Source organism: Colletes gigas, unplaced genomic scaffold (genome assembly GCF_013123115.1).
Source record: "Colletes gigas isolate AHSC1104 unplaced genomic scaffold, ASM1312311v1 Colletes_gigas_Sc00022, whole genome shotgun sequence".
Lineage (NCBI taxonomy): Eukaryota > Metazoa > Arthropoda > Insecta > Hymenoptera > Colletidae > Colletes > Colletes gigas.
In genome coordinates this window covers 3,705,650-3,718,514 of record NW_025106651.1, presented here as the reverse complement: position 1 = coordinate 3,718,514, position 12,865 = coordinate 3,705,650, and the positions used below count along the sequence as shown (strand labels likewise).

The window sequence follows — 12,865 nt, the reverse complement described above, 5'->3', positions numbered from 1 at the left end:
AACTTTTCAATCTTTCGTTCGTTATTTCGAATACGAACAAATCACCGATCAGCGTACTTTTTCATGCCAAAAGGCGATACATTTTCTCTCTGTTAGAGTTATATATTATTCAAATTAACACACGTTATTATTAACGATATGCATTGTTATTAACGGCAAGGTTGTTAAACCTCTAAGAATATAAAACCGAGAGTCAATAATTAATTAATTTTAACATATTCGGTATTCACGTGCATAAAACTCAGCAAGTGAAAGTACAGCTCTCGTTTAAAGAAACTTTTCTCATCAGCTCAATTGACGTGAATTGGACTGATCAAAATCGAGACACTGCACGTGCTTAACATTTCGTTCGTTTCTGTTCTTTTCCCACTGTCTTTCAGCAACGAAAAATTGTGTTTCATCGTGTACAATGGCTCGTGAAGAAATACGTGCGCACACACATGAAAATGAAATCATGGCACAAAACAGAGGGGTCAGAACAATATACGAGAAACGAGAAGAAATGAATGTAAACGAAATTTAGGTGGTTTTATTTTCTTCATAATATTTTTTTTCTCTATCTTCCGACATGATCCAATAATATTTTAATTGTTTTTCCGCTCTAATTAGTTTCCATTATTGCATTAAATCGATCACTGAACTACCCGTATTGTCATCGTAAATAAATTTCGCGCTTTTATGCCGAAGTATTGCTATTTTAGAAATGTATTTTCTATAATTTTATACTCTTCTACGTTTATTCTTGCAGAATTCTATCCGAAAGAAAAAAAGCATCGTCGGATGGGGTAAAGATCGTCGACGAAGCAAATAAAGTCACTAAATTTCGTTCGTATTAGTTCGACGACGGCTGGAAAATTCACATCACAACAACGAAGAAGTTGACAAGGGCTGGTTGAAAATTCGCACTGTGCATTTACCAACCTGCACGAAGTGCTGCACACTTTCCAACAGCATGCCGTACATCGTTCCTGGTGTTTTTTCGCGGCGTTCCTTCACCGATAGATGCGACGGCAATAATCGGTTGTCGGGAAAATCGGTTTCACCGCGATCTCGCTGTCGTCTGGTCGCGGAACGTGTCGCATCGTCGCGGAGGACGCGCTGTTTCGACTTTGAAGTCAGGCGTTTCGCGCCATTAAGGCGACAGCGTTGCGCGTCATTTCGGCGGTTCCTTGTCCCTTTGACGTGAAGAGAGAGAGACTGATCTCGGTTTGACCGCGCGCCGAAGTTTGAGTTTCAGCTTTGACGCGGGGGTGGTCTCGACCTAGGAAGAAGGGTGGTTGCAATATACGCGCCGGACTGCGCGCGCAGCCCTCCGCGCACTTCACCACACTTTTGACACACGACTAGCGATGTGGAGATCGCACGATCTCTTACAAAAACCTTCCATCTCACATTGGGTTGTTCGGAAAGTAATTTCGTTTTTCTCCTTCGTGCAGAGGAACAGATTTTGTTGGCTCCCACAAGATTCGTGGAGCCGAGTTATTTAGTAAATAGATAAGTCCAATAACTGTTTACAAATACTTTAGGTTTATTAACAAATATAATTATATACACGTGTTAACAATTATACATATACAGGATGTTTGGGCACTCCTGGGAAAAATTTTAATGCGAGATTCTAGAGGCCAAAATAACACGAAAATCAAGAATACTAATTTGTTGATGGAGGCTTCGTTAAAAAGTTATTATTATTGAAATATATTGTCAAGGTCACTGTTATGAAGATTTTTTCTCTATACATGTTATCGCCGCTCGCCCTTCGTTTTCGAGGTATTCGCAAAAATAGTATTATGTTTGAATTAGCCTCGGGTTGAGTTTGAGATAAAATATTAAACTTTTTTCTTAATTATTATTATTATAATTATTATTGTTATTATCGTCATTATTAACAGAAATTGGAAACATGTCTGCCATTATATAAAAAAATGCAAATATTCTTGTATTAAAATCATGACGACCAACGACAAATAATGTACAATGTGTCAAACTAATATCGGATAATATCAATAAAGAAAATTGAAATAGAAGATGAATGCGTGACGGTATAAGAAAATCTAACCTGAACCTTATTGATTATATTAATTACTAGGTAGAATAGTTTGGGTCAGATTCTTTTATGCCAGCCGCCGCTAGGTGGCTAGCTACTGAAATCGAGTTTTTAAGTACATTCGTTATACGCAACCACTGCCGGTCGCCTCGATGTATCTATAGAAACAATAAACAATCAGCGATTCAACGCTTACACACGCGCTGCCACAGTCACGTACGTATAGACAGAATTCATTGTAATAGCAGCGATCTATTTTGAAGGAAAATCTCGGAAACTAAGGCCAAGCGGCGATTATATGTATAAAGAAAAAATCTTCATAACAGTAACCTTGACAACATATTTCAAGGTCATCGAAATTAGAGAGGAATCGCTAAAGTAAATAATTACCATAATTTTTCCAGAACGATTTGAAATTTGTTAATTTTGACGAAAAATTTCACACCTCGAAATTTTTTCTCGAAAGTGGGTAGGATTTCGAGGGTATGCCTAATGACCAAAAATGATTGTAATTGACCCTTGCAACCGAAAATAATTTTTCCAAAATGATTTAAAATTTTTTTCCCCGAAATACTTAGGCAACTACCCCCTGTCGATTTTTCTTAAAAATTCGTTTTTCATTTTTAATAAATTTGTTTGACGTCCTACGGAAATTTTGTTTAGTACTTTTTTGTAGGTATCCATGAACTCTACTTCCATACTAAATTTGATTGAAATATATTCACTATTGTAGGAGTTATGGCTGTTTGAAAATTGAACCATTCTTGTGAGGTTTTTCTCACTTTACGAAGTGAAGCAGCAACTTTTCGAATATTTTTGGAATTTCTACATATTTTGCATCAAAATACGCGTCGTTTGCATTTTCATAAATTAAAATCGTCCAATCCGTTCAGGAGTTATGATGTTCTAAAGATTTACATTATCGCGCAAACATTTCTGGCTAGAAAGTATATTTTCGGAAAGGAATTTTTTTCTCGAAAATAGTTACAAATCCAGAGGTATGTCTATTCACCAAAAATGATTATGTAATTGATCCTAGTAGCCAAAAATAACTTTTTATAATGATTTGAAATTTTTTCATTTCGTCAAAAAATTTGTCCACTTAGTTAATTTTTTTCTCGAAAATGGTTAGGATTTCGGGGGTATGTCTATTCACTAAAAATGATTGTACTTGACCCTTGCAACCGAAAATAATTTTTTCAGAATGATTGGAAATTTTTTAATTCAATTTTGTAATAACTTTTTAATAAAGCCTCAGTCAAGAAATTGATATTCTTGATTTTCATCTTATTTTGGCCTCTAGAATGTTCCATTAAAATTTTTTATATCAAAATATGAAAGAATATCGAATTCCAAGTAAAAAAATATTTTACTTTATTAGCCCTAAACCTAATAGCTAACGAGTAATTTCATTTCATTTCATTTCTTGCTAATTTTCTTCGCGTAATATCAAACAATGAGTAATAATAATAATGAGTAATAACAACTAATGAGTAATTTCACTGTATTTCTTGATAAGTTTCACTGTTCTACAGAAATCTCCGATAAGATTGAGTCTCCAATTTGATATTATGTGAAGGAAATTGTCAAGAAATAAAATGAAATCACTCGTTAGCTATTAGGTTTAGGGCTAATAAAGATCTATTCTTTTGTTACTCAGAATTCAATATTCTTTCATATTTTGATATAACAAATATAATATTCTATTTAAAAAATCAAAGTTGACCTTCAAATCTCCGAAATGCCTCCACCTATAAAAAAAAAATATACTACATAATGTATCCCTTTAAAGCATGCAACTTTTGTTATAAAATGTTTTTGTGCAACGCATATTGTGGATATTATAGAACTGCACAAGTTGCGTGGACCACCCTGTATATAAAATTGAAAATTTTAGAATGGTTTTACAGTTATGACGCTCAGTGTACATTTTAACCTTCTTCGCAAGAGAATTAAAATAATAAAGCTTTTGATTTGTTTGCATTTGTTGCATTTGTAAAGCAAAATGTCGAAAGTAGATCAATTGTAAAGTAGTTGTACATCCTTGTTTTTTAAACGCGTTTTACTTGCTTCAACAAAATTGCAAAATCAAATATCTTGTACCAATATTTCAGATTCACCCTTTTTTCAATACACTGACCAACGCAATAGCGGTTCAGTTTTTGAATTTTTCTATTTTTGAACGTTTTTTATACTCGGTCTTTTTGCATGGTACGAATCCACTGCGTAAAAAAGAGATGCAAGTGTATTTGTGATCGTTTTTATGAACACATCGTCTCCATCAATGTCAGAAAAATCAATGGTGTTTTCACCTCTCATTGTTTCGCGATTTTGGAATTGAATTATATGCTAAATTTGATCTCTTCATTTAACGAATACATTCGCGGAAGCAATGTAGAGGAAGTCGATATTGACATCATCGACCAAATGAACTATTCCACAATCTAAATAAATTTAATCCTGACTTCTAATCTAACATAATACGAATGAAAGGATTCATACGAGGAAAAAGGAAAGAATCAAACAACGAGCTGCATGTTTGAAGGAGGTGTAGGTATCTATAGAACGCATATTGACTGGGAGAGAGTTATAATAGTAGACAGACACATAGGGAAAGGAGGCTTGAATAGCAGTACATCGGGTATACCATGTACAGATTTAGACAGAACCTAGTGATTGAAACATTATCTTGCGAGGAGAGATTGGAGAATAGTAAATTAAACAGGTAAAACGAATCGTACGATGAAATCATTTATCTTGTTGGATATTTGAATTGCTTCCTTATAGAATAATAAAAATAAACGCACATTTGCTTGAGGTTTTGGAGTCCCTAACAATTTGCAGTTGAGAGCATACATTATCGTTTGTTTCGATAAAAACCGAACGTCCAATCATTATGCGTTACGTTTACCTTTGTAGTAGTTACTCTTGGACGTGAGGTATCGGCTTTATGGCTTACATTAGAAGAGATTAAGATTAGATTACCAAGCATTTAATACACATGGGGTAGTGTGACCGAATGCAGTAAATCGTTTCATTAAATTATACGTGCGTGGGGTATGGAAAACCTTGGGGTGACTTGATAGGACTCACGAATTAAGTGTAGAAGTTAATAAAACAGGATCTTAGATTAATTAAAATCATTTGTATGTATCTAAGCTGTTATTTCACTTCGTTTCTTTATGTGTGCTACGAAGAAGTTCTAATATTCTACACTAATCGTCTCTTTAATTTATCAAAAATACGATGAAAAAGTATTTTAAACTTATCAAAGCTAATAAATGAGTTGTTTCTTACGATAGAAGCAAATTGCTTGGCTTACTCTATATTGAAAAGTTGAAACATGAAACCAACCACCGAGTGCAGGATTACTGGACGTGTTGGAGTCGCGAACAGTTAGATTATAGACCGTACTATATTTCAATAATGATTTTTCTTTCGTCAGTGAAAGCAGAGTACATATACTCGAGTGGTATGAAGACCAAAGAAAGACATTTTAATAATCTTGAAAGAATCTTATTTTTTCCTCTTAATTAACGACTATCTTTCATCCACTATAAGTGGCTTACTTCAATAATTAAATCTAGTCAAAATTCAAATGAAAGCCATTCACCTAATACGTAACCGGGATGCAATTTAAACTTAACATATTCATCATAGTCCACTGTGCATCTAGTATAGCTAACACACTTGACTCTAACGTGTCTAACCTACTTACCCTTCTTTATCCAGTATACCCAACCGAAACCTAACATCTGATCTAATTGAACTAATCTAGGATTGGAAAGCTTTTCTCAGAATTGCTTTTCCTGTTATGTACTTCGTTTGCGAATCGAGTGTTACACTGTTTCTTTCGTAGAAACGAGAGCTGTTTTTCAGAAATTTAGTAGTAGAGTCGCGTGTGTAAATTAATTTTTTTTTGATTCAGAGCACTTCCGAACAGGAATGTTCGTAATAAAATAACGTATAGGATTTGTACGAAAGTTAATACGAAATATTCGAAACAGTTCAAAAGTACATCTGATAATATGTGTCACAAATAAGATGGATACCTCGTCGTAGAAGATATACTGTTATCTCCGTTGTATACGTGCAAATGTTGTTAATGTATCCTATTAGTCGAAACACGCATGGAATTGCAATGCGATTTCGAGGGATGGAATTTAACCTACGAAGAATGTCTGTCACATATTTAGCGTAGTGTTTCAGTAGGATGAAGTATATAATGTATATATAGGTCGAATTTCGATTCTGTATTCTGTGCGTAAACAATCATCAAAACTTATGAAGATGTTTAATGGGATTGTGGTCCGGCGACTGGAGTTTTCAAGACACGTGGTGCTTTACGCAATAACCATTTTCTAAGTAAACGTGATTTATGATTGGGATTATTATCCTGTTGAAAATGCTAACGAGCCAATTAGCTATATAGACTCACTTCATAATACTGCTATTACCATAACTATGACCATGCTTTACCGTAGGTTCAATATTTCGAAGCTATTTTTAATATTTATGTTTTCTTTGGTGCTCGCTGCGATTGATCAGAATTAACAAATGAATACGCAGCCGGGATTCACTTCACTCTATTGTTTCGGTTATGTTTTCCGGATAGGTGGCATCCTTATGAAATTCGTACTACGCATATTTTTCTTTTCAATTTTGAACTATGTGACAAATTAGACAAAAAAAAATCACATAATGTTATAAATAAGGAATAGTAAAAATACGAGAATCTTATGAAAATTTATTACAATCAATACCTCGACTCCAATGAAAATACATTTTATATGCTTGCAAAATATTAATATAAACGATGTACATTCTTCTGTATTGATTTTTACTACCAAATTATGTAGCAAAATTTATTAGTAAATTTGATTAAATTTACTAAAACGAAGAAACACTAAATTCCATGCCGGTACACGAGTTTCAATTGTCTAGTAACATTTTCGTATTTCATAGAGAAAAACCGTTGGAGCCGCTAGGTGCAGAATATTAAGCGACAGTCATCGCATATAAACGCGGACAGTCATCCGCAGTAACCTCCGAGCTGTTAGCGACAGATATTTCTCGTATACCTACAGATTGTGCTCGGAAGAGCGTATTTCTCTCGTTGCTATACGTATATAACGCGGGGTGCGTGCGATCACGCGAGAACTTAATACCAGTCCAGTGTCGGCAAGTGCGCGCGCGAGCGTATAGTGAAAACGTAAACATGGCCGCGGAGAGCAGCGAAGGTTTGCCAATATCTCCGTCCGAGAAATCGTTCACAGGCAGCTTGGTGTCCGAGGAAAATGAGAAAACGGTATCGCGATCGCCGTCGACGTACTCCATACGGGAAGACAAGTGGCCGGATCTGGTTGTTTCGAGGCCTAGAAAACTGGACGCCTGGTGGTCGCCGAGACGTGAGTACATACATAGCGCGATAGGTGCATGCTTTCGATCTGTTTTCAGCGGGCTTTTCAAACGCTCCAAGCGTCAATTCACTATCCGCGCGTGATTCTTTCATCGTGCTCGACACGTAACTGCGCGCACACGTCGACTGTCGTTCCTTGTATCGAGAAACGCCTACTTACAAGTTACTATGACGCCACGTCATCAATGGCAATATTACGCGAGTTCAGCAACGCGTCGTAGACGGTTTGTTTACCTTTGTCGCGCTGAATTGCTATGCGATTCGATTCACTGCGTAACTGTGATAAACGATTCGCGATTACGGTCTATCAACTGCGTATGTAATATTTAAAGGCTTCCTGCGAGGTTATTTTTAGGGCAATTAATAATACGTTATCTTGAATTCGAATGTTATGGAGTTAAACGAATTTAAATACATTTCTTTTAGTTTATATTCTCGCGGTGAGAATAAAATCTGTTTTCGATCGTACAAATCGAAACAGAACTGCACGTGACCTGTCTCATTCAAAATTCGCAGCAGATTGAAATTATGTAAATGTAAACACAGGATAAAGCCCTGGTAAATGTTGTTTACATACCGGGTGCTTAATTGTTTTTATCACCTTATCCGTTACTTTCAATGGTGCGGAAATATATTAAGGGAAATTTGTTCGTTTCGAAACTATAATTGACCTCTTCTTTTTTTAATTTCGAGGTTATGTAAATTTTATGAATTCATTGAATTCGTCTTTCTGTAAACTGTAAAAATAAAAGTTGCAAAGTACTGTTATAAAGTTGACGACTTAGTAACGGAAATAAAAGCGGTCAAAATAAACGAGACACACTGTATATCCACGTGTCTTGCGACCGAGCTCTATGTTACCGACATTGCCAGGTCACCGTCGAGTGGCAGCACTTGCCAGTCGCTACCCGGGTCATGTATATTGATTATCGTAGGTGGAGGTAAGGTCGGCGGGAGAATCAATATTACTTTTCACCGGCGAGCTCGCCATTTTCGTCGTGATATTTTTCGTGTACGAACGGCGCACGAATTACGTGGGTTCGCCCGACAGTGGATAAAGTTTTACGATGCTTCGTTAATAAAAAACATCGGCCCAGTGCAACTACAGGCTACGATGTAGCTAAAATCGAGTGCAAACGATCATTTTTTTCGCTTACGCCAACGTTTCTTTTCGTCGCTTCTACCGCAGTGTCTATATTTCAATTTCTACGTGCTCGAATGTATCAGCGATTCGCCAACATCCGCAACGAACTAGCCTCGACGTAAGCAACCTCTTGAAGATAAATTCAGGACTTGGATCGTTGATAAGAAATAAGGGCGGACCAACAATTCGCTATATGCTAACCAAATTATCGGATGTATCATCAGTTGATCGGAGTCATTAAGAACAGAACGGATGTAGCGTTCGCTGATGTGATTTGCCCGAGGAAGAAGATTCAAGAGGAAAAACCAATAGTTAAGGGATATTTTTCCAAGGAAATTCAACGTCCTTTATTTCTACGTTGAGCGGTACCAAAGGTTTTGGTGACCCCAGATAAGGAGATCGTCAGTTTTGGTTGTCATCCGGAAGGATCCATTACTACGTACGGTCTTCTATGCGGCAAGAATCCCAAAACGGTCTGAAGTTCAGGCCACCGGGTGACCACGGTGGTGTGCATCACGGTGGGGTCATGCTCGAGGACGACATGGCTGGCGCTCAGGATACGATATATCTGTGCAATTTCCGGGTATCGGTAGACGGCGAGTGGCTGTGCCTGAAAGAGCTTCAGGATGTCGAGTTCTCGTTGCAAGACTCGATGCAGCGGTCGCCGTCGCCGCCGCTAGCTCTCAATGGTATAAATCATCCTCATCATCACCATCATCACCACCGTCAGCAACAACTTCCCGATCAACGAGAGCTTCGCGATATAACTCTGCCAACTCCACCGCCATTGCAGCACGTCTCCAGCTTGTGTCTGTACTCGACGTTCTCGCACTAATCGCTTCACTTTACTTTCATCGACTCGTATCAATCGGGACTATGGCTGGAAGCTTTTTGCGCTGTCCTGTCTTGATCTATCCGCGGCCTGTTTGGCCTAACTTTGCTCCCGATTTTAACGCAGCGGCCAAGCTGATCGAGTTTCCGTTTCGTTGGCTTTTACCGTTTCTAATCTTGTTAGGCGAGACTGTCGTGAGTCGAGTCTACGAGAGGACGTTGAATTTTAAAGGTTCTAAGGTCGGAGACATCGTTAACGATGCACTTCATGCTCGTAATTTCAATATCTGCAAACACGGGGGACGATGCATTATATTGACGATTCGTATACTGTGTGGGAGTAATATAGTGAGGTATTTGAGGCACGTAAAGCAATCGAGACTGCCACTGGAACGTGTTTCTCATTGCAGCGTCACGTAGACGCATATTTCCCTTGATATTAAAAAATAGGGGCAAATTATGTGGTAGAAATAATTTTTTTATAGGTGGATTGGTGGGAGAAATTTCAAGGTCAAGCTAATTTTTTTTAAATAGAATATTTTTTTGCTAATAATATGATAGCATTTGTTGAGACAAATTCAACGACCTACTACATGATATCATTCCATGCTATAGAGCTATAAATTATTGAGACACAAGGCAGTCAAATCAACGCGAATTGTGAGTTGTTGGTTAAAATACAATTAATATGAGAAATTATCAATTATTCCAAATGTCATAAATGATAGTTTTTAATTTTTACTTATCACTAGTTTGTAGTAATAAGAAATAATTAATGACGTTGTATGTACCTTATCCTTCAATCCACCATCGTTGAGTATGCTAAGTGTAATTAAAAACACTAAAAAACTAATATAAAAATGCTAATATTATAAATTGAAACGTTCTTTCTTTCGACTTCTTAACTTTTCAAATATAGTTCTTAAAGTGACTATTCGAAACCGAAAGTATATACTTGAAGGTCTAAATGGAGATAAAGAGCTCGCTTTTTGTATACTATAGTAATTTCTGTTGATCTGATTCGTAATGATATCATGTAGTAAATCGTTGAATTTGTCTCAATAAATGCTATCATATTACGAACAAAAAAAATATATGGTTCCATTTTAAAAAATTAGCTTGATCTTGAAATCTCCCCCACCACTCTACCTATACAAAAATTTGCCCTTTTAAATAAAACAACTTTTGTAAGAACACTTTTTTGATACTTTCAATACCTCATGAGATATTCCACTATTCGCACTTAAACGTAACACTCTGTATAAATAATAGTCTACTTTAGAGTTAGCTTTTTCATCAGCTGTTCATTGCCTGTATTGCAGGTATCAAAATTACAAAATTTAACGTTGTTCTCTATTTCAGTTTTATCAAGGCTGTGAAAGTTAATTGATATCAGGGCATCCCATAAGTAATCTAGTTTCTTTTATTCTCTTTTCGTACAATTAACAAATGTCTCGATCATACTTTCGATATACGTTATCCTTGTCTCTTTCCTGGGCAGTTTTTGAAACATTTCCTGGTACGTTTAGTCTCTCATTGTTCTGATGAAAAGAAGTTGCTTCGAGCGGTTTTCCTCGCAGTACGATTTCTTATTTATCGTTCCCTAACAATAGTACATCGTACATTAAACGTCTCATGTTTGATTAAACAAACAAGGAATCTTTTCATCGGTGTAGTTTTTCCCATTGTGAGACTGGCCATTGTCGTCGGTGTTTAACAATGGATTTAGGAAGGCCGGGTTTCAGTTTCCATATTTAAAGTTACAGGACTCGTAAATATTATTTGTCAACAATTTATGTTGAATTTCATTAACTCTTAAGTGGACTCCCAATTTCAACTGAATTAATTTACTTAATGTTAATGTTTACCAAATGTGGTAAGTGGAAATTAACTTTTCTTTAAAGCATTTAAAAAATAATGGATTAATGGAGGATTACATAAATTTTCAAATGATTACATTGACATATATTAAATAATTGTGAATTATTTTACTTAACGTTGATTTTTACCAAACTGGGAAATGGAAATCAACTTTCCTTTAAAGCATTTAAAGAAATAATGAACTAATGGAGGATTAGATAAATTTTCAAATAATTACATTGACATATTTTAAATGATTGTTAGTTTAAACTTGCAGATGACCTAATAATCCACTTAAGGGTTAATGTAATGGTACGAATCTATATTCTGATTAAAAGAAAAATCGTATTTTAATGAAATCGTCATAACAGGTTTCGATAAAAATTTGATTAATCAATGCCCCGTAAATCTAGTGTTAATTATACTACGTGACGTCTCACTCGTTGATGATTAATAACTGATAGTTCGTGCAGAACTCATGTTTACACGTTCTTCCATCATTTTTAAAGGGATGTTGGATCGTAGAATGAGGTAAGCTCAGCTTTCGGGCAAGTTCTACGGCCCTTAAGATTGGATTTTACTCAACAGCAGCTCGTGAAATGTCTTCAGCCATTTCTGCGAATTTCCTGGCACGAGTCTCCTCTTCAATACTCCAATTCCTTGTAATTAAGCCATCTGTGAACTGGCTTACGCTAACGATATCGCCTGCCGTATGTTTTCCTCCGCTACAAGTTGCATGATCACTTTTATTTAAACTCGTATTGCGCTGCTCCGTTTTAAATTCGTAAAGTAAATAAAGTTTTTGACTTGTGCTCGTCAGAGTCTGGTGTCGCATTGATCGAAAGCGCCTATTTGCGCTAGTATATCAAATATCAAGGTGTATATTGCGTTCAGTTTTATTGCTTCAGCGTACTCGAAAAAAGTAGCATTATTTATGGGATGACCTCGTATTAATGAAAGTGATCTAATTTAATAGGACTCTATTGCAGCCTAGAGTTATTTTCTTTTATTGAACGTTTGTAACACCAAGAAACGCTAAAACTAATTTCCACGTAAACACCTCGACTATCTGATGTTCTGAACTATTATGTCTTATTATGGACTTCGAATCAATGTATTTTTCTGAAACTTGGGATTTACTTTATTTTTTCGTTTACCTATCGGGTTGTCTCTGCACTCTATCAGCACAGTTTTTCTTTTTTAACGATTTTATGTTGCGCTTCATTCGCATTTCTAAATTCATCCCCATACTGCCGGGAAGACTGTTCTCGATATTACAGTAAGATGAACTCGAATCATGACTGTCATAACACGTCGCAGGGAGATCAATTGTATTATTTTGGTCATCCAACTGGAACAAGAACCTGTTGTTTTTGCAGCACGGGACCCAGTCATCATCGAAAGGAGTAATCTCGTTAATATTTCAAAGCTGATCGTGAAGGAGTTGATCGAAACGTCTTTGAAATATGGTCGAATGCTGGATTCCGATCACATGCCGTTGCAACATTTTTTTATCGTCCTCGAACACGTGCTTAGGCACGGTCTGCGACCAAAGAAGGTAAAT

General features: G+C 36.3%; 2 protein-coding genes across 3 annotated transcripts in view; one reads left to right on the top strand and one right to left on the bottom strand.

Annotated features, from left to right (window-relative positions):
* LOC122401154 overlaps positions 1 to 963 on the bottom strand; it is a 39,223-nt gene extending 38,260 nt beyond the window's left edge. The window contains exon 1 of the mRNA XM_043403113.1: positions 922 to 963. Coding sequence (XP_043259048.1) covers positions 922 to 963 — 42 coding nt within the window. The remainder of the gene's footprint in view (positions 1 to 921) is intronic.
* A 7,387-nt stretch (positions 964 to 8,350) lies between these two features.
* Positions 8,351 to 12,865, top strand: part of LOC122401125 (protein RUFY3-like) — a 38,241-nt gene continuing 33,726 nt past the window's right edge. The window contains exons 1-2 of one of the 2 annotated variants that reach the window (XM_043403074.1): positions 8,351 to 9,419; positions 12,681 to 12,859. In XM_043403074.1, the coding sequence (XP_043259009.1) occupies positions 9,062 to 9,419; positions 12,681 to 12,859 (537 nt within the window). In that variant the 5' untranslated portion in view covers positions 8,351 to 9,061. The remainder of the gene's footprint in view (positions 9,420 to 12,680; positions 12,860 to 12,865) is intronic. The other variant, XM_043403075.1, reaches the window with a different exon arrangement.